Here is a 21,070-nt window from a genome sequence, read left to right as displayed (position 1 = left end):
CCGAGTCCTGATCGACGGAGCAGAGGGATTAAGTTTCAAAGCAGGAGGATAATACACAGACACACTTCTGCTCATATGCTTTACTCTCGAGGGAAATGACTTGTACTGTTAAAACATATATATACGTGCATACATGCTACTTACTCATACTGCATTTCTCAAACTAATGATGCGGTTGTTGTCTTTGTTTCTATGAGCCTGCTAATCAGAGGGATGTTGTTATTTTTGTTAATGTTGTTGTGTTTGTTATTTAGCAATGTGTGTTTATAATGAGACATTCTGCGTCTCAGAGCGAACCAGGTTATAAAACAAGAACAGAAACATCATTTAGCAGAACTGAACAACCATAACTGGCACAGTTTCTGTAAAAAAATACTTCCTCTGCGGGTCTTATTTTCCAGAAACTGGACATAAAAATCAAATGCAATAAACCGAACCATTTGCAGCACAGAACCATGTGGAAGAGCAGAAGTCTGTTTTGTTTTTGGTTGAATTAATTTGCAAGTTCACTCAGATCATCTTTGACCGTGTCCGTCAGATCAGGTCTCTCCTTTGTGAAGATTAATAAAGGCATGTTGGGTTCAGGCACGCTTTCCACGGGTACATTCAGAACCAAATCGAATGTGTGCACGTTTCTCAGTTGAAAGTACAAAAATTGTCAATAAAAAAAAAGGTCTATGCAGATGGAAAGGCAATTTCATGCTAAAATGAGCACTAAAAATTTCACTGTGCCGCTTTGTTCAAACATCACCACATTACACAAAAAATCAGATGACATCCTGAGGACTAATGTTGGTCTTCACTTCCACTTAAATCCCAACAGTAAAATATCCACTTCAGTTGCACGATCAGTTCAGTTCAAGTCGGCGGTGAAAAGAAGAAAAAGAATTAAACCAAAATATGTTTCTCAGAGTTACCGGAGTCTGATCCAGATACATTCGCTATGCTACGAATGCTCCTCTGGATCTTCCAGAGGTTTCCCAAAAGACCAAGGATTCCTGGACAATGTGGACTACCACAAATAAAACAGCTCAGAGAGGACGGCCTCAGCACTTTGGATTCAGGATCCTCGCAATCGAGTTTTACAAACGAGGGAATTAAGAAGAGAGCTATAGGTCGACGCTGTCTAGATGGTTTGCTGGTCAACAATACAAAGTTCACCAAAGTTCATATGAAAAAGTGAATCCCCTCATCTCGGCGAGTTAATTTGCTGACCCTGATATTGTGACACTTACTTGCATACACCTGTATCACACATATTCAAGCTCACCTGAAGGGGTTGGCGGGCAGGCTGATGTTCTGGAAGGGATCGTTGGTGAGGATGTTGAAGGAGAGGAAGGGCAGAGAGATGAAGCAAGCCACCAGCCACGTTAGCCCGACAGCCAGGTAGGAGTGGCTGGCAGCGGGGGACCAGCCGGTGGGATGGAGGATCAGCTGGTGGCGCTCCAGAGCGATCAGCACCAAGGAGAAGACGGAAACCGTCACTGACATGCACTGAACGAAGGGAGTCACCTGAAGGACGGATAAAAAAACAAACAGGTTTAGATGTTTTTCACGTCAGCATCAGATTCGTGTGTCTAGTCACTGACCTTACACAGGGCCTCTCCCAGCACCCAGCGGTCCATCAGGGTGTAAATGACGGTGACAGGGAGACACACCACGCACATGAGGATGTCCGAGCACGACAGGTTGGCAATCAGGATGTTGGTGACGTTGCGCAACTCCTGTTGCCGGGCGATGATGAACACTAGGCCTGTGTTGCCAAGCAACCCGATCGCTATGACAGCGCTGTACGCTACGATCAGGAAAGTCGCCCCGCCTACTGAGGGCGGGCACTGAGTGGTATCTGCCCAATTGGAGGCCTCCCAGACACCGAGGAGGCTGCTGTCGTTGGACATGGTGGGGGAAGAGGTGATGTGAGGGGTCAGGGTTCAACAGGACCAAAGCCACCACCACCACCCCCGAGGCTGCTACTGAACTTCTGCTTCCACCAAAATCAGGATGAGGAGGCAGGGCAGGAAACCCGGCGCTGCTATGCAGCGTTCAGGTTTGTTTTTGTCGAGTTTCGTGCGTAAGATGCAGATGAGGGGTGGAGGAGTGATTCAAATATACATGTTGTCCTTTTTTTCCTTCACCATCAGCATCCCGCAGCTCAGCATCAGTGTTTCCCTGCGAAGGACAGAAAACAACAATGAAAGACAGATGAAGGGAGGCGAAGCGATCTCAACGGAGAACTGAGAAGTGAAGAAGACCTGTAGTAACCAAGCACACCTCGCTCTGCTCCACCACCCAGAAACGCTCATTGACATAATCTATTGTTGGTTCAATGCCACGTTATGCGCTTCAGGTTGCCGGGACAGACTCAACATTTGTGGATATTATATTCAGACTTCAGAGACTGCACGAGTGTCTGCTGAAATCATCACACTGTTGCATTTTCAATCCAAAATTTGAAACCAGCCTCGAGAGACCACTTACTTCAAAACCTCTGAACATCCACGGCAGACAGGAGAGCTCAAAGGCTGAAGCAGGAGAGACTCAAACCACGGAGACAACCTGCACAATGCCATCTATATATTGTCAACCTTACGGTAACGTTGAACTTCATACCCTCAAACACTTTTTCATCTTTCTTGCAGTCTCTATAAAACAGAAGTAGGGTTTCCTGTAAAGATGGTCAGACAGGGAGGGACCTGTTGTGGATATTAATTGCCATTTACAGTAGCCAATAGCAAGTGATCATTACACCAGCACTGCTGTGAGCTAGCATCTAGTACCTTCCAGTGACCGAACAGAACCTCAGAACCAGCAGTGTCCAGTCTAACAGTGAACACAGCGACAGAACCTCTGAACCGGCAGTGTCCAGTCTAACAGTGAACACAGCAGCATACCGAGGTGGTTTTCTTGCCGGGTTCGGCTCCTGGCATCCCGGGCTGAGTCAGTTCTCATAGACTGGATCAAACAGGAAGACGTCATCAAGTTTTTCTGGTTCATCAGGAAATGACAAACTCTAAAATACCATGAAGAACATCTGAAGACACTTTGTCAGAGTTGGACAGACACTGGAGGACAGAGGAGTGTTTCCAATAAACAGTCAATTACATGCAGATACATTTATGTTAATAAGAAGCCTGTGGAACACTTTTCTGTGCTTCCTCCCTGTAGTGGCAGCTCCTTCTTCCTCTGCATGCCACCAACGGAGCGGGTGTATAGCAACCAGTGTGACTCGACAAAATCCTCAAACTCAAAAATCTTCATGTAAAAATGTTTACTGATGAAGTATATCACAAACACAAAGGTCTTAACTGGTGTAGGTCGGTCAGAAAACTGTATCACCTCCACCCGACCGTCTAATGTGAAACTGCATGTCTCACATGACTTATATTTAAGTGTATCTGAAGCGCATTCCCCCTTGTGGTTAAACGTATGCACTACACAATAATGAACTAATATTTCTTTTTTCATGAATTTACACATTTCTGTATGTCAAACAATATTCAAATATAATAATAATTCAAAGCAAAATACATTTCTTAATATGGCTCTTACACTCCCGGAGCTAAAGCGACTTTGAGTGAACTGATTTAGATGCAGCCAGTAAGCATGCACTGATTAGGACATTCATCAGAACCCTCGCCCTCGTTAGCATACACACACATGTGAATGATACAATCAGCTGACAGACGTCCATCCACTCTGCCAGCCTCTCCTCTGGCAGCATCACGGGACCCGAGGGATGGAGCTGCCTCAGAATGACACACTCACAGGTGTTACTGCACATTCACAGTGACTCAGTCTCACCGTCCAACCCAGCTCGGAATAACACTGTCTGCTGCTCTGCGTCTTGTTGCGCAATCATGCAAACACATTCACGCCTTATTAAAATGTTTACCTGAGCAACAGGTGTTTAAAAAAAAAAAACACACCAGTGACATCAGCTTCCATGTTTCTCAACACTTTTTTTTGTACTCTTCTGGCTCAGTGACAGTGAAGGCATCAGATATTTAATGCTAAATGCATCTGCACATGTTACATGTAACATGTAACGTCGTAAGTACGTAACGCTTTACGGCACTAAGTCACACAGCAGCAACTATTTCACTGATTCTGGTGAAACTGGATCATATTTTATGGAGGAAATGTTTTCTGGTTTTCCCTCTGATGTCCTCCGGCTGCTCCGCCTCAACTCTCTGTGATTTACAGAGTTTATGATGGACAGTGAAGTAAACTGCTGACAGCTGTAGCTGCTGTTAGCTCATGTTAGCTCAGTTTGTTAGCTGCTGTTAGCTCATGTAGCTCAGTCTGTTAGCTACTGTTAGCTCATGTTAGCTCAGTCTGTTAGCTGCTGTTAGCTCATGTTAGCTCAGTTTGTTAGCTGCTGTTAGCTCATGTTAGCTCAGTCTGTTAGCTGCTGTTAGCTCAGTTCGTCAGAATGAACTGAGTGTTTGTACCAACAGGCGTTATGGACTACCAGGAAGAAGAAGAGGAGGTAACCAGGCTCAGCAGCTTCTATGGACATGATGGCAGAGGAGAAGAGAGTGAAGAGGACGCTGACGGAGGAAGCTAAGAAGAGAAAAGGAGAGAGTGAGCGAGCAAGAAGCCGCAGCTAAAGAGTAAATGTGGGACTGACTTTTAGTGGTTGGTGAGAGCTTGGTGAAATAAAAGGCTGAAAGACAGACGCCGAGCTGGGCTGACTGCTGCTGGACTAGGCAGTGAGATCAGCTGCTGCTGGGTCTGGTTCTGGTTCTGGTTCTGGGCTGACTGCTGCTGGACTAGGCAGTGAGATCAGCTGCTGCTGGGTCTGGTTCTGGTTCTGGTTCTGGGCTGACTGCTGCTGGACTAGGCAGTGAGATCAGCTGCTGCTGGGTCTGGTTCTGGTTCTGGTTCTGGGCTGACTGCTGCTGGACTAGGCAGTGATATCAGCTGCTGCTGGGGACCTGGATGATCAGAAGTAATGTAACCAGAACAAATACTCGAGTACAGCTGAACATGTTTACCACAGTGGGATTACTCTCTGGATATTTGTTGTGATTTGTTGCCTCCAGTGTCAGACTTTTTTTTAGTTTCATTGCCTTGATCTTACTGCATTAATGATATTTGTGAATCTCAAATTTTCATAAAGCATCAGAGCAATTAGACTGCAGAGACAAAAAAAAAAGTCTTCTCTCTCAGATTAATAACAAAATATTTTATCACAATTCCCAGAAATCCGTAAGAAATATCAGCAAACAAACTTAACACCCAGAACATGAAGGAAACGTTCATTATCTCAGAGTCATTAAAAATTCACAATCTACACTGCATGGATAATTAAATTATCTGTTTTCACAAAGCTTCACTCAAGGCTAATGCAGGGGGATCATCAAAAGTCTGCACTACAGAGTGGAACAGAACGCAGACTCAGTGCCACCCACGGTAATGAATCTTGGCCAAGTCCTTCAGCTGAATCTTCGGTTCAGTCTTTCATTTCATTCTGGTTCTAAATGAGATACAACGCTCCACTTTCTCTGAGTTATTCAAAGAAAGAGCAACGTTCTGTTTGAGTAATATCTACACCTGGAGCTCTCACAGCGCTCAGTGTGCGATAACAATGGATTATTGATATATGACAGACAAAGGCCTTAAATCTCCTGCCCGCAGACTGAAACAGCTTCAGATCAATTCGGATTTCAGGAGGTCCGGATAGAGTTCTGCAGCATCATGTTTAAGATGCAGTTTAGTTGTTATACATTAGAATTATTTGTATTTTTCTCTCCGTCACTGCCACTGCCACTCACCACCCTACCCTGCCTGTGATTGGCTGACATTCTTGCCCTCCTCACCTTTGACCAATCTCAGTCCCCCTCACTCCTAAAAACAACCAACTCAAACTCACGAAGGCAACAAGTACCGGCCAATCAGAGACAGGTAGGATGTCCCTTTAGCTGAGTAATCGCCACCAAATCTGAATAAAACTCAATGATGTGTCTGTTCCGTCTCCGGGTCCAGAGGGCGGGTCTGGACCCGGACCACGACCCGCTTATTAGTGACCTGTGATCGAAGGTTTCAAGCTGATTGACGTGTGCCATCATAACCAGTTAAAGATCTTAAAGAGACGTGCTGTATCTGAATTCTCGTTTCCAGACTTAAACTTCCCATGCTGAGTCCATCAGTTTCACTTCTCGCCTGTTTGGCGACGTAGCTGAAGGGGCGGGACCACCGGCGTTGTGATGGTATCCGATGAAGCTGCTGGAGCTGAACAGATACAAATGTCAGCTGTGCATAAGCGATCCAGTCCTTACACTTTGCTTTCTTCTTTTTGAGACGATGTATAAATCTTTGCATCCACAGGCACAGCTGCCGTTCATCATCGCGTCAGGATTCATCCTCTGGGAAACTTCAACATGAGATTTTAACGTTGCTTTGTATTTTCAGATGTCATCACCTTGTACGTTTCTAGTCAACGAGGAGACCCAGACGCGGTTCTGTTATAATGTTTTCTGGTTTGTGCGAGCGTCCTGGCTGCAGGGATATAAATAACTTCACTGTTTTCTGAGTGTGGAAGTGGGACAGCCAGATAGCAGTGCTACTTAATCCGTTTTGGATTAAACTACATCATGGTTTACTTTGTGTTAAAAAAAAAAAGAAGTGCTGAGTCACAGAGGCGTCTTTGAGTTTCTAACAAAGCTTGGATATGAACTAAACGAGCCTAAAAAAACTGATGGCCAGGAGGCTCCGTTCTCATCCGTGACCTTAGTTTCGACTTTGGGTCTTTGCACATATTCAGACAACACTGCCTGCAGCCCCACGAGCTGTCTGTCTGTCTGCAACGTTGCCGGACGTGGATTGCTGGAGCGACCCGGTCGGTCAGTGTGGGGGGAAATGATCCTTCAGGTTTAATGTCTGTTAGGATTTAAAGTGTCTTCTCAGCTCGAGGGAGAATAACTTCACACGAATGAATATGAAGCCGGGAGGACGGAAAGAAAGGAAGGAAGGGGGGGGTGAGAGAGTGGCTCCGGAAAAAATAGAAAGAGAGGACGAATCCAAGGACGAAACGGCACAAAAGAAGAGGGAACTCGCTGTTAGTGTGCTTGTCACATTGAAGCAGATGGCAGCGTCACACCTCTTCTCTTGACTGTCACAGAGCTGCACCTTTAATGAATTATTCAACCAGATTTGGGTTTGTTGCACCGAGCTTTGTAAAAAACCTTTCAGTCCTGGAAACATCTCAACTTCATCGTCCTTCAGTCAGGACGCCGTGCCAAATCCGTGGGAGTATAAGAAAGCTAACACACACACACACACACACACACACACACACACACACACAATCTCCATCTTATGCAATCCCACACAACAGAGATCAAACGAGATACTCGTCAACAACCTCATCCTCTCTCGTTACAACAGTCCCCGCCTCCTCTGATGCTACTTCAAAGTTTCCCCGAGTCACAGTCTTAATCTGAATCAGGTCTGCCGGCAGCTGATCTGGTCCGCGATGGTAATCCCTCGATCTTGCAGCTGATAAATTTTCAGTCTGAGAGCGGCGTTAAGATTTGTGACAAAATAATTACACATGCTGAAGCGGCTCAGTTGCTTTGATGCTTTCATTATAAAACCATTTAGTCTGAAAATGAAGCAAAAAAAGAGACAAACACACAAACAGCGCTTTAACACTCCTTCGTGTGATTATCGTTTTGTTTGGGGGATTGGAAGGGTGCTTGGTACGTTGCTAAAAGCAGCTGCGAGGTGCTAATCTGTGCTCAGTTCCACCAACAGCCGAGAGATAAAAACATAATTAGCATGCAAATGGATCTGGAAGTGATTCTCTTCTCTGTTTTTTTGATGCACCTTTCATGTTGGACCTCGTGTTTCGTTCCTGCAAAGTTTCATGAATCAGATCAGACAAGTTTCCACTGTCCGTTGCCATGACGGCGTGATAAACGAGAGCCAACGTCCTCCTGGTTCTGCAGGGAGGGGGTGGCAGCGGGATGATTAACGATGTTCCCATCCAACGCTGCGCCATGTTCCACCAACTTGTATCACGCTATCAGCTCGCACACGGAGAGCTCGCGGGGAGGTAATAGCCTCGATCTTCACATCAGGTTTATCCTGAAGGCATAAGCCGCCGGAAATCTTCGACAAATCTTTCAGAGACCAACAAGGGAAATGTGTTCATGCCAGTAAGGCTGACATGTGTGTGTGTGTGTGCCATCCAGCAGATGGCAGGTCTTTCTCGGACTAAAACAGCCTCTGGCCTGGTCCTGCCAGCGGGCCAACAGCCATGTGGCCTCTGCTCCCCGTTATCCTCTTCTAACAATAACCATATCACAACATATAAAGGAGGAATATAAAGTAATCCTCTTTAAGACTTTAATATTGTCTCCAGCCCTCGTCTGCACAGTTAATTTACAGGGGATTAAGTCACAGCTGCAGGTAAACAGCAAATGATCTGAATACATGTTAATGAAAACACACACACACACACACAGCTATAACTGCAGCTCCATATTCATAACTAAAATGTTTATTGATGAGCTATCTGCCCAGAAGGCCCAGAAGGCCAGAGAAAGAGAGAGAGAGGGAGAAAGGACGCAATGCCACGTCGATTGGCTTTATCGTACGAAACCAATCGAGCATTGCCGTAAAGACTTGTCCTTGGCTCCTTTGGCTGTGCCTTTCACTCCATCATGCATCTTTCCCTTCCTTATAAATAGAGTGGAAACGAGTAGATGAATAAGTAGAACAACCCTCCCACACTCCGCTGATTATTAAAAAGAAGCGTGACGAGCATTACACGAGCGTTCATGGCGGTTACCGTATCTCTCAGTCAGCGATCAATCTGCAAAATGAAGATACGCTTCAAGGGCTGAGTTTTTAAATTTCCTGTGTGACTGCTGGATCTCTCTTCTCAGCCCACGGCAGCTCCACCTCTCTGGACCTAAACCTCGAATCCTAAAACATACTCCACCTCTGTTTGGGCAATATTCATTGCTTTCATTGGATATGTTTAGGCAAACTGAATCATGTCCTATCAGCTATCTGTAGCTGCAACAGAATCGTGATTTACAAGCTGCTAGCTGACTCAGCTACCTGTAATTCCTCCTCCTGGTAATCCTTGCATTGGTACAATCCTCTATCAGTCTAGAGTTGGACTTGGACAAGGCCAAGATCGTAATGGGTCTGCAGTGAGCAGCACCTCCCCGAGGAGGTCAGAGATGACCCAAACTGTCCCTTAACCATAGATACTTTCTAATTCACCTGATCTGCACGTCACTAAAGTGAGAGAGGAAACCATTAACACGAGGATCCAACAAATCCAAACCCAAACCTGTCATCAGGCAAGACCAGAGTCCATTCAGCACCAAGCAGATTGCAGTTCAGAACAAACCCATGCGATGGGACAAGAATCCATCCATTTCCTTCCTCTTATCCAGGGTCGGGTCACGGTGGCAGCAGGTTTAGCAGATCTTTCCATATCTTTCTAGACGTCCTCCTCCTGTAGAATCCTGAGGCGTTCCCAACCTAGATGGGCTATGTAGTCCTTACAGCAGGTTCTGGGTCTGTCCCAGGGTCTCCACTTATGTTGCTTTCACACCAGGAAAGTCTAGGGAACTCGGTTCAATTAGGCGGGGAACGCCGAAAGCGAACCAAACCGCCTGGACAATGCCATGCAGTTAGAACAGCTGCTCGTTTGGGGGTGGTACTGCCCAAAATACAAGCACTGACTAGGAAGTAAAAAAGAAAGCACCAGAAAGAAGAAAACCCTGCTCATCAATTGGCTTTCTGGTCTTTGGTTCGCTGGATAGTCTGTTTGCTTTCCAACTGTAAGCGAATCGCAACAGGGTTCACTTGCAAGCGGACCGAGACCTACGATTTCATCTTTATCTTTAAGGCTGAGCCTGAACACCCGGAACCAGAATAAGCTGACAGAGGAGATTTACCACCTGCTTTATTCGTCGAGGGTTCAAGGCTGGTATGCGAGACAGATTCACGGTGCGTGCTTCTAAGTGGTGGATATTAATTTTCTGATTTTCTTTTTCCTGTCAGAACATGTTGATTACTGCCTGAAGGTCAGAGTTACTTTGTCACCACATAATATACATTTTGCCCTTTTCATCACTGGTTTGATTTAATCAAGACTTTCTGTAAAGGTTCTGCAGAGAATTCAGACTCTGTAATTACAATATTGATGACCGACTCAAACACAAAGATGGTTTTCTTGGTTTTAGACTTAATTAAAATCTTCCTGTCAGCCTATGTTGAATTGTTTTGGGTTAGGGCCTCGACACAAACCCAATGAGATGATTGATGACCATCAACGATGGATGGTCAGTTATGTAAAACAAGCAACACAGACTCATCAGAGTGCTACAAACTGTTAACTAAATTCCATGGATGACACTGTAGGTCATCAAAGTCCCCATGAAACAGGAAGTAGAGTTTATGTTTCCTGTAAAAATGGTCAAACTGAACACAACTTCAGAACCAGCAGTGAGCAGTATTCTAACAGTGAACACAGCGGCCTACTGAGGTGGTTTTCTTTCCGGGTTTGGCTCCTGGCCTTCTTGAACAGCCCAATGTGGATGAAGAGCTCTGACGGGTCATGGAAGCCAACCTTGGCCATGGTCATGGATCATATCGTAACTATGGCATTCAGCAAAGTCAACGTGGACTCTAGCAGCGCCTTTCCTGAGCCCTGACCACAGTTAGCGGTTCACTACTTAAGTCTCAGAGGCTGTGCTTGAACCTGGTCCGGTCCTGCTGCTGAGCCCGGTTCTGTTGCCTGCTATTGACAGATTCAGTTAGCAGCAAATAATTATCTACTAGTACTGTAGCAAGTGTTTCGAGGCTGCAGGGAGGACTGACTGGGTCGCGGTGACTTTTTCCTTGCCACTGTTGCCAGGCGCTTGCTCATGGTGGGAATTGTTGGGTCTCTGTAAAATAACATTATATATAGAACTGCTCACTATGGAGAGAGTGTCATGAGATAACCTCTGTTCATATTTGGTGCTATATAAATAAAGAAAAAGACTTCTTTAAAATTCTGTTTTTTTTATCAGAGCCTTCTCTGTTTAATTTTCTTCATCTCTCTTTTTTCTGCCTCTATTTATCGCCTGCCTAATTTTTTCCATCTCTCTTTTTATATAAATTGTTTGATTTTTTTCTCATGTGGCTGATTGAGGTGGACGTCAGCTCTCAGTAAAATGCATCAACCGGAGTCTCGAGGTTTAAACACATTGTGTGTAACGTTGAGCTCTCTTACAGAACATTCGCACCGCCAAGAATAGTACGTGAATCATGTCGCCACTCGTGTAAGACTAAACAGCGAGCTGTGCAAACATTTCTGCACAGACTTTAATATAAAAGATTAAATTTAAAGTATGCAGCACCGAAACAGAAACTCCAAAAATCACCATGTGTGACACAAACATGCATTTTATTGAAGTGTCCGTCAGCACGGGGGTGCAGTCCAACATAGCGATGTGTCCACGGGGGGACAAACAGGGATTGTTAAAAATGAAAAGGAAGCAGATAGAAACCACAGGACCTGGACACAGATTTGATTTGATTTCACCAGCGTGAACACAAACAGCTCCCTGTGAGGAAGAAAGTGGCAGCATGAGTCACACGCCTGCTGGGCTGCGTTCAGTGACGGCGAGGAGCATGTCAGTTTGAAATGACAACAACTTGAGCAGTTTGTTCAGAACCAAACTGTCCCCTGCTTTCACCAGTCTGTCCTCATTCATCTCTCCATGCAAAATGTAAGATTTAAAGTGAGTTCCTGCATCTTTCACCCTGATGTTTAACCAAGACCGCAGAATTTATTTTTATATTTGAAAACAAAACTTCCTGTTTTATTTGGTACCAAATATGAGACGTTAGTAGATTTTTAACCAGCTTGATTCATTGTGTGGAAAAGTCACCACCCAGTCAGTCAGTCCTCCCTGCCGACTCCTCGGTGAACATCCGTTCACTTTGCACGTCGGGTCAGAATCTCCATCACAACACAATCTAACAGCTTCCAGAAGATTGAAACCCGCCAAAATAAAATCATAGATATCAACATAATGATTGTATATGAGCTTAAAATGAACGTTAAGATGGAGACTACGTCCAGGTTTTAGACAGTCTGCGGGGACGTCTCGGAGACTACATCCAGGTTTTAGACAGTCTGCGGGGACGTCTCAGAGACCATGTCCAGGTCTTAGACAGTCTGCGGGGACGTCACGGAGACCACGTCCAGGTTTTAAACAGTCTGCAGGGACGTCACGGAGACCACGTCCAGGTTTTAGACAGTCTGCGGGGACGTCACGGAGACCACGTCCAGGTTTTAGACAGTCTGCAGGGACGTCACACAGACTACGTCCAGGTTTTAGACAGTCTGCGGGGACGTCACGGAGACTACGTCCAGGTTTTAGACAGTCTGCAGGGACGTCACACAGACTACGTCCAGGTTTTAGACAGTCTGCGGGGACGTCTCGGAGACTCCTGTCAGGTTTTAGACAGTCTGCGGGGACTCCGGAGACTCAGTCCAGGTTTTAGACAGTCTGCGGGGACGTCACAGAGACTACGTCCAGGTTTTAGACAGTCTGCGGGGAGTCACGGAGACTCACGTCCAGGTTTTGACGTTGTGGGGACGTCACAGAGACTACGTCCAGGTTTTAGACAGTCTGCGGGGACGTCACAGAGACTACGTCCAGGTTTTAGACAGTCTGCGGGGACGTCACGGAGACTACGTCCGGTTTTAGACAGTCTGCGGGGACGTCACGAGACTACGTCCAGGTTTAGACGTCTGCGGGGACGTACAGAGAACTTACCGTCCAGGTTTTAGACAGTCTGCGGGGGACGTCACGGAGACTACGTCGGTTTTAGACAGTCTGCGGGGACGTCTCAGAGACTACGTCCAGGTTTAGACAGTCTGCCGGGGCGTCACAAGACTACGTCCAGGTTTAGACAGTCTGCGGGGACGTCACGGAGACTACGTCCAGGTTTTAGACAGTCTGCGGGGACGTCACAGAGACTACGTCCAGGTTTTAGACAGTCTGCGGGGACGTCACGGAGACTACGTCCAGGTTTTAGACAGTCTGCAGGGACGTCACAGAGACTACGTCCAGGTTTAGCGTCTGCGGGGACGTCACGGAGACACGTCCAGGTTTTAGACAGTCTGCGGGGACGTCACAGAGACTAACGTCCAGTTTTAGCAGCTGCGGGGACGTCACAGAGACTACGTCCAGGTTTTAGCAGTCTGCGGGGACGTCACGGAGACTCCAGGTTTAGACAGTCTGCGGGGACGTCACGGAGACACGTCCAGGTTTTAGACAGTCTGGGGGACGTCACGGAGATAAGTCCAGGTTTTAGACAGTCTGGGGACGTCACAGGACTATGTCCAGGTTTTAGACAGTCTCGGGGACGTCACGACTACGTCCAGTTTTAGACAGTCCGCGGGGACGTCACAGAGACTACGTCCAGTTTGACGTTGCGGGGACGTCACGGAGACTAGTTTTTGACAGTGTTTATTGAATCTGTGCTTCCTGTGTTTTCAAATTAATGCGTGTCATTACTCTTTAACAGCCCCAGTTAACAAATGCCACTGAGCACTGAGTGGAAACATTAAAATGATTGTTATTATGCCTGTTCAGCTCTGAGTACTGATGTTCACTGGAGGTTTAATGTCCTCTCAGAAGGTGAGTGAAATGACGGCCGCCTCAAACTGTAACTAGACGTCCTGTCTTTTATCTATTATGCACTTCATGAAGATCAATGAGGATTTTTAGAGGATATGAATACAGACCTGGATCTTATCTACACGCAGCAGAGCCGAGACCAAACAAAGTACACATGTTGTTGTCAGTCTGATGTTTGTCTTCATTACAGGTGAGGCAGGAGTTTTTCCCATGTGAAACTGCTTTGGCTCTTTTATCAGTTTATTTATACTAGTCGTGGTTTCAAGCCAAATGTAAAAGCAAATAAAAACAGCCGGAAAGCAATCTGATTACAGTGAGAACAAATTACTCCTCCTTGAAAATAGTCCCCAACAAATGCAAAGTTTGTTTGATAAAAAACAACGCTCAGTTTCTTCATGGGAAGCTGCATACTGTGAGGGGACCAGCAGCAGCTGATTCACTGCCTAGTCCAGCAGCAGTCAGCAGAACCAGAACCAGAACCAGACCCCGCAGCAGCTGATCACTTCACTGCTAGTCCACGCCAGCATCAGCCCAGTCGGCGTTGTCTTCAGCCTTTATTTCACCAAGCTCTCACCAACCACTAAAAGTCAGTCCCACTTTACTCTTGTCCGCGGGTACTTTTCTCGCTACTCTCTCCTTTTCTCTTCTTAGCTTCCTCCGTCGCGTCCTCTTCACTCTCTCTCCTCTGCCATCATGTCCACAGACATGTTACATTGCCCGCTCGCCTAGCTCTGGTTCTGGCACACACACTGGCTCCACCCTGTCAGCATTTCCCCAGCCGGCTAACAGACTGACTGCTAACAGAGCTAACACGCAGCTAACAAACTGACTGAGCTAACATGAGCTAACAGCAGCTAACAAACTGAGTCAAAACCGTCAACAGCAGCTAACAGACTGAGCTAACAGAGGCTAACAGCAGCTAACAACTGAGCTAACTGAGCGTAACAGCAGCTAACAAACTGGTATCGCCCGGTAACATCAGCTAACAGCAGCTCAACAGACTGAGCTACATGAGCTAACAGCAGCTAACAAATGACTGTTAACATGCGCTAACAGCAGCTAACAAACGGCTAAACATAGAGCTAACAGCATGCTAACAAACTGAGCTTAACATGACTAACAGCAGTAAAAACTAGTAACAGAGCTAACAGCTAAAAGACTGAGCTAACACTCTCTTTCTTCTTAGCTTCCTCCGTCAGTCCTCTTACTCTCTTCTCCTGCCATCATGTCCATTGAGGCTGCTGAGCCTGGTTACTCCTTTCTTCTTCCTGGTGTCCTAACGCCTGTTGGTACAAACACTCAGTTCGTCAGCTGCGGTGAGATCAGAGCGACGGGCACCCGTCGCTCTGAGCTCACCGCCAAGCTGACGGACTGAGCTAACAGCAGCTACAGCTGTCAGCAGTTTACTTCACTGTCCATCATAAACTCTGTAAATCACAGAGAGTTGAGGCGGAGCAGCCGGAGGACATCAGAGGGAAAACCAGAAAACATTTCCTCCATAAAATATGATTGCTGACTTTCATACTAATATACTTCTGCAGAGCGAGCGTGGAAACAATCAGTAACCTGCATCTCGACAAGACGACGCGTCGCCCCCTAAAGTGGTCGATGTCGGAGCGCCCGGCGCCGTCGCTGCATTCGGTCTGTGACAGTAAGTGCATGAGAGCCCCATGAATTTACTCTAATCACTCACATTGATTTTTATATCTGAAACGCCTCGAGTGTGTTTGATGTTGGACACATGCTGGATGTGACTTTGCTTACACTGTTGGAGCAGTTACATTACAACGGGAACATTTATCTTTCACGCCAAAAGGTCGTGGAGATCAACCACTCTCAGCTGATTGGATGATTATGTGCGAGGGAAATCTGTTTTACATTTTGTTCATCAAGTATTTGACAAATTAAGATTTTGACCTGATGGTCACTCGGATATTTCAGTGTGGACTCGTGGTCCAGATTCTCTTTAAAACAAATCTCCTCTTAGCTTTCTCCTCAGACGACTGCAGACGTGCTACAAAGTGAGGCTTCTGATGCGTCTGCCATCAAAGATGAAAACATCGGGTAAATCAGCAGATGAATATCGGGGTCAAACGAGGTCACTTCATTCAGCAGTGAGTTGAGTCATGTGACTGATTGATTACATGAATTAAGTGTACACAGCCTTAACGAATGTCGTCTTTACTTTGTGCTTTAATATAGATCTTTTAATGAGATTTTGACCTTTGATTTAAAGAGCTTTAGAAGGTATATTCATTATTTCTCGTGGCTGTCCGCACTCACAGGCTGTTGTGATGTCAGATATTTCCTGGTCCTCCTGAACACTGAATTAACCACGAATCCCAAATCTGGGAATAAAAACTGACTCCACAGAGTCTCAGGAAGAGTTTAAACTGAACTGAACTCTTCAAACAAGAAACTGGAACGAGCAACAAACTGTGAATGAACCTCAACCTGTTCATCACATCAGGCTTCTAACTTGGCTCTGATGGGCTCTACTGAGCTGCATCATGGAGACTACGTCCAGGTTTTAGACAGTCTGCGGGGACGTCACAGAGACTACGTCCAGGTTTTAGACAGTCTGCGGGGACGTCACAGAGACTACGTCCAGGTTTTAGACAGTCTGCGGGGACGTCACAGAGACTACGTCCAGGTTTTAGACAGTCTGCGGGGACGTCACAGAGACTACGTCCAGGTTTTAGACAGTCTGCGGGGACGTCACAGAGACTACGTCCAGGTTTTAGACAGTCTGCGGGGACGTCACAGAGACTACGTCCAGGTTTTAGACAGTCTGCGGGGACGTCACAGAGACTACGTCCAGGTTTTAGACAGTCTGCGGGGACGTCACAGAGACTACGTCCAGGTTTTAGACAGTCTGCGGGGACGTCACAGAGACTACGTCCAGGTTTTAGACAGTCTGCGGGGACGTCACAGAGACTACGTCCAGGTTTTAGACAGTCTGCGGGGACGTCACGGAGACTGTGTCCAGGTTTTAGACAGTCTGCGGGGACGTCACAGAGACTACGTCCAGGTTTCAGACAGTCTGTCCTCGCAGACACTGAAACTGTCTCATGGTTGAACTATGGAGAATAATCAATATTCAGTGTCACATGATCCACCAATAAAACTCATGAAAAAATAACCTGTATGTAAATAAACTATATCTATCAATATTATATTATTCATATTTATTTATAAATATTTTATTTTTCCTGTTTATTAATCCAGAAATATGTCTATCATTTATCAGAGCTGCAACTAAGATTAAAACATTTAAAGCATGTTGGAGCCAAACAATGTAAGAATAATTTCACTTCATGTTGTTGATATTAAAACTGAAAGACAAAGAAATATAAATTAAAATTTTTGGATCATCAAACACGTGACTGAATATTTGTCATGAATGTTTTAGCCGCATTTTAAGGCAAAAAAATCAAAAAATGCAGAAGACTGAACTGTGTTTCCAACAGCATGCTGTCTGCACATTCACTCATCAGCCACGACCAATTAAGCAATTAAACCCACCAAAAGATCGTTGAAGTCAGATTCAAACGCAGGTCAGTCAGAAGTTCCCTGGCTGATCTGAAACCAGCTGTTTGCGCCTTCGTACATTCGCTGTAAACATCTGTCAGCACAGCTGGAAGATGGAAACAGAAGCACCGAGCAGGAGGAGAAGAAGGAGCCGAGAGCTGCACTCACCTGTCCGGGCTGTCCGGGCTGTGTCCGCGTCCACACACGGCGCTTTGTTTCTGGTGGATGCGCTTCACTGCTCTGCGCGCTCTGCGCGCTCTGCGTGCATGTGCGTGCGTGTGCGTGTGCGTGCAGGAGAAGCAGCTCTGTGCGGTCCAGCCCCGCAGCTCCGTGCGGTTTGGAGTCGGGAGGAGGGAAAAACCTGCGCAGTTAAATGTGCCGTGGAGGCAGCAGAGGGGCTTTGTCCGCTCCACATTCACCGAGGAGGCTGCAGGGGCGCAGCTCCGGCTTTAGGGGACCGGAGCTGCAGGAGGGTGGGTGGAGCAAAACGCCCCCAAACAGGAAGTTAAACACATTTTCACGACTCTCCTTTGATTAGTGTTTGCAACAGCTGATAGAGTGTGCATTACACTCAACCTGCAGTTCCTCTAACGTCCACCTGAGGCTGGCTCCAGAAGTGAGTCAGTCTCCATAAGTCCCCATGTCCAAATGTCCAACTTCACAGCAGAAATAAACATGTTTACAGCCTGGTACAAAAAACAGTTTTGGTCTCTGTAGCTAATTTCCCCGTTCATGACAACTGTACTGAGGGTGAATTTATATACAACTCACCTGTTCACATTATATTAAGGCTTAAAGTTATGCAGGGTTAAGAGCGGGGACGCTTTGATTGACAGGTGGGTGTGGTCACAGGTGACTTGTTGGCGTCATTGAGAGAAATAAACATTTGCTGTGCAGGTTCATTTTTTTGTTGAGTGTCATTTGAGAGTCTCCACTCGCTGCATTAAAGTGATGCTGAAGATGAAGTGGACTGAAACAGCAACACGAGCCTGCACACACTCACACGGCCGTGATAACACGCGGCGAGGCTTTTACTTTTACAAAGACGGCTGAGATAAGCAGCCTTCTTTCACCCCGAGGACAACCTGAGAACCTTCTGTGCTCTCCAGTACCATGAACTCTCAGCACGTTAAAGCACCTTCACATGCAGATAGCTGAGACAGGAAAGCTAATGAAGAAGAAGAAGAAGGCTGTGGTGTGTAGAAGGCGATAACAGCTGCTTGTGCAGTGTGAAAGCAATTACTGTGGTCACATGGGACTGTGCCTTGAATCATACCCTCATCTGTCCTTGTATTCGGCTCAAGGCTCAGACCTGCATTGATGATTTGATCCTGAACAGATTTCTGAGGTCAGATCCCAAATAACATTTCATTACATGTGCGGGAGAGAATCTGAGGAAACCTCTCTGCAGTCCTTCTGTCCTGTAATTGTCTCCCTCCTGCCTGGTTTCATTTCTCTTCCCGAGTCCATCTCAGAGATTTTGAAACTCATTATCGCAGCAAATTGCTCCGAGTCCGTCACAGGCGGCGCCGCGTTGCAACCCTCTCTCGTTTATGTCGCTGCGAGGGAGCTTCAGGCGGAGTCACTTGGTCTCATTTGTGAGGCTGCTTTACATCAGAGGAAGACTCGAGACACAAGACAAGACACAAACATCATGATGGGAGACGGAAGAGTGACGCACGACTTTATGTATCACAAAGATTAAAGACACATTTAGGAGAAATGCTGTGATCTGTTTCCTTCAGCTTCCAAGTTTGAGCCCACTGTGGTAAATATGCAGAACCAGCAGCTGATCTCACTGACTAGTCCAGCAGCAGTCAGCCCAGAACCAGAACCAGAACCTACAGCAGCAGCTGATCTCACTGCCTAGTCCAGCAGCAGTCAGCCCAGCTCGGCGTCTGTCTTTCAGCCTTTTATTTCACCAAGCTCTCACCAACCACTAAAAGTCAGTCCCACATTTACTCTTGTCCGGCGGCTTCTTGCTCGCTCACTCTCTCCTTTTCTCTTCTTAGCTTCCTCAGGTAATGAGAGAGAGAGGAGAGGAGAAAGGAGTCAAGGAGAGAAGATGAGGGTCAACAAAGAGAGGAAAGGAGGCAAAGGGAGGAAACAAGCAGAGGACACAAGAACGGGAGTAAACATAAGGAAACAAGACGAGATGAGGAAAGTAGTAAAAAGGAAAAAAGGACAGGAGACAGTGAGAGGAGAGGAAACAAGGAGAGAGGACACGATTAAAGGAGGCAAGGAGAGGAAGGAAGGAGGGGAGGATACAAGGAAGTGTGCGAGGAACCAAGAGAAGAGGAAAAAAGAATACAAAGGAGATAAGGGAAGGAAACAAGGAGAGGTTGATGTGTACGAACAGCTACAGATGTCTGTGAAGTGAAACGTCATCATGACCTGAGTGTACCTGAACAGGTGTGTCCGACAGGACCAGCAGTTCCAGGGCAGCCTGTCGGCAGTCTGTTTGTCCAGTCTCACCTGTCGGTGCTATTTCTCTGGCCACGCCCCCATTGAGCCACACCTGCCCTCACACCTGTGTGTCATCAGCTCATCAGGCTCCAGCAGCAGGACGCCATGAGTCAGTGTGCCGTCTTAACAATAAAAAACAGAACTGTCTAAAACCTGGACGTAGTCTCCGTGACGTCCCCGCAGACTGTCTAAAACCTGGACGTGGTCTCCGTGACGTCCCCGCAGACTGTCTAAAACCTGGACGTGGTCTCCGTGACGTCCCCGCAGACTGTCTAAAACCTGGACGTGGTCTCCGTGACGTCCCCGCAGACTGTCTAAAACCTGGACGTGGTCTCCGTGACGTCTCCGCAGACTGTCTAAAACCTGGACGTAGTCTCCGTGACGTCCTAAAGACTGTCTAGAACCAGACACTCTTAACCCTGCATAACTTTAAGCCTTAATATAATGTGAACAGGTGAGTTGTATATAAATTCACCCTCAGTACAGTTGTCATGAACGGGGAAATTAGCTACAGAGACCAAAACTGTTTTTTGTACCAGGCTGTAAACATGTTTATTTCTGCTGTGAAGTTGGACATTTGGACATGGGGACTTATGGAGACTGACTCACTTCTGGAGCCAGCCTCAGGTGGACGTTAGAGGAACTGCAGGTTTTAGCACTTCATTTTTTGACGCTTGGCCAAGACACTGCCGCTCTCTCCTCCTGTGGTGTTGCACAGAAAGAGATTCCCGGAAACGCGTTTGTTACCTGAACAGTTCGAGGGAGGTCGAGAGTAAGTGGGAAGGAAGATCTAATCTAATCTAATGAGTCATTAAGTATAACGTCAGTTCTGTCTAAAGACACCTGACAGGTGTGTCTTGGACTGTCACAATAAAAGCACACTGTAACATTCAGTTTACATCTTAAAAAATCCATTAATGAGGGACCGAACTGTGAATGCTTCACATCGGGCTGCAAATACCTTTTTATTCTGCCAAGAGGGCACAGTCAGAGTTATGATGAGCCTCTGTGTGACCACACGTACATTCCTCTGGTGGTAATGAATGCTGCTTTCCAAGAAATCGGTGCAGAGATGGACATGTAATGCACGTCGAGGTCGAGCTTCTTCCTCTTGGTGCATTTCAAAGATGTTGCTGAGAAGCTGAATCATCAGGAAGTATTTCAACTCTTTAATTCAGATGATTTCTAACCAACTTTCACTGACTTTTGCAAATAACATGACAAATATTTAATTTCTTCGAATTATAACGGATTTTATGAGCTCATCAAACTGAATGGGAGGTTTGGACCAATCAGGACGAGGAGGAGGTTTTCAGGCCAGTGTCGTGCCAGAGCAGGAGCTGGGCAAGCGAGCACACAATAAGTCAGAGTGTTCAACCATGTGGATACAACCTACATGGACGTAT

The 21,070-nt window shown here is 46.3% G+C and overlaps 1 protein-coding gene across 3 annotated transcripts in view; it reads right to left on the bottom strand.

The window, feature by feature from the left end:
• The window catches only part of npy8ar (neuropeptide Y receptor Y8a), a 47,005-nt gene that overhangs the window by 3,734 nt on the left and 22,201 nt on the right, over positions 1 to 21,070 (bottom strand). Inside the window, exons 1-3 of one of the 3 annotated variants that reach the window (XM_027281901.1) lie at positions 17,367 to 17,721; positions 1,590 to 2,169; positions 1,271 to 1,512 (exon numbers count right to left, since the gene is read on the bottom strand). In XM_027281901.1, the coding sequence (XP_027137702.1) occupies positions 1,271 to 1,512; positions 1,590 to 1,898 (551 nt within the window). In that variant the 5' untranslated portion in view covers positions 1,899 to 2,169; positions 17,367 to 17,721. Of the gene's footprint in view, positions 1 to 1,270; positions 1,513 to 1,589; positions 2,170 to 17,192; positions 17,214 to 17,366; positions 17,722 to 21,070 lie in introns of those variants that run through there. The other 2 variants (XM_027281903.1, XM_027281902.1) reach the window with 2 other exon arrangements.

The sequence above is a fragment of the Larimichthys crocea genome, chromosome VIII (assembly GCF_000972845.2).
Source record: "Larimichthys crocea isolate SSNF chromosome VIII, L_crocea_2.0, whole genome shotgun sequence".
Lineage (NCBI taxonomy): Eukaryota > Metazoa > Chordata > Actinopteri > Sciaenidae > Larimichthys > Larimichthys crocea.
This window is presented reverse-complemented; position numbering and strand designations above follow the sequence as displayed.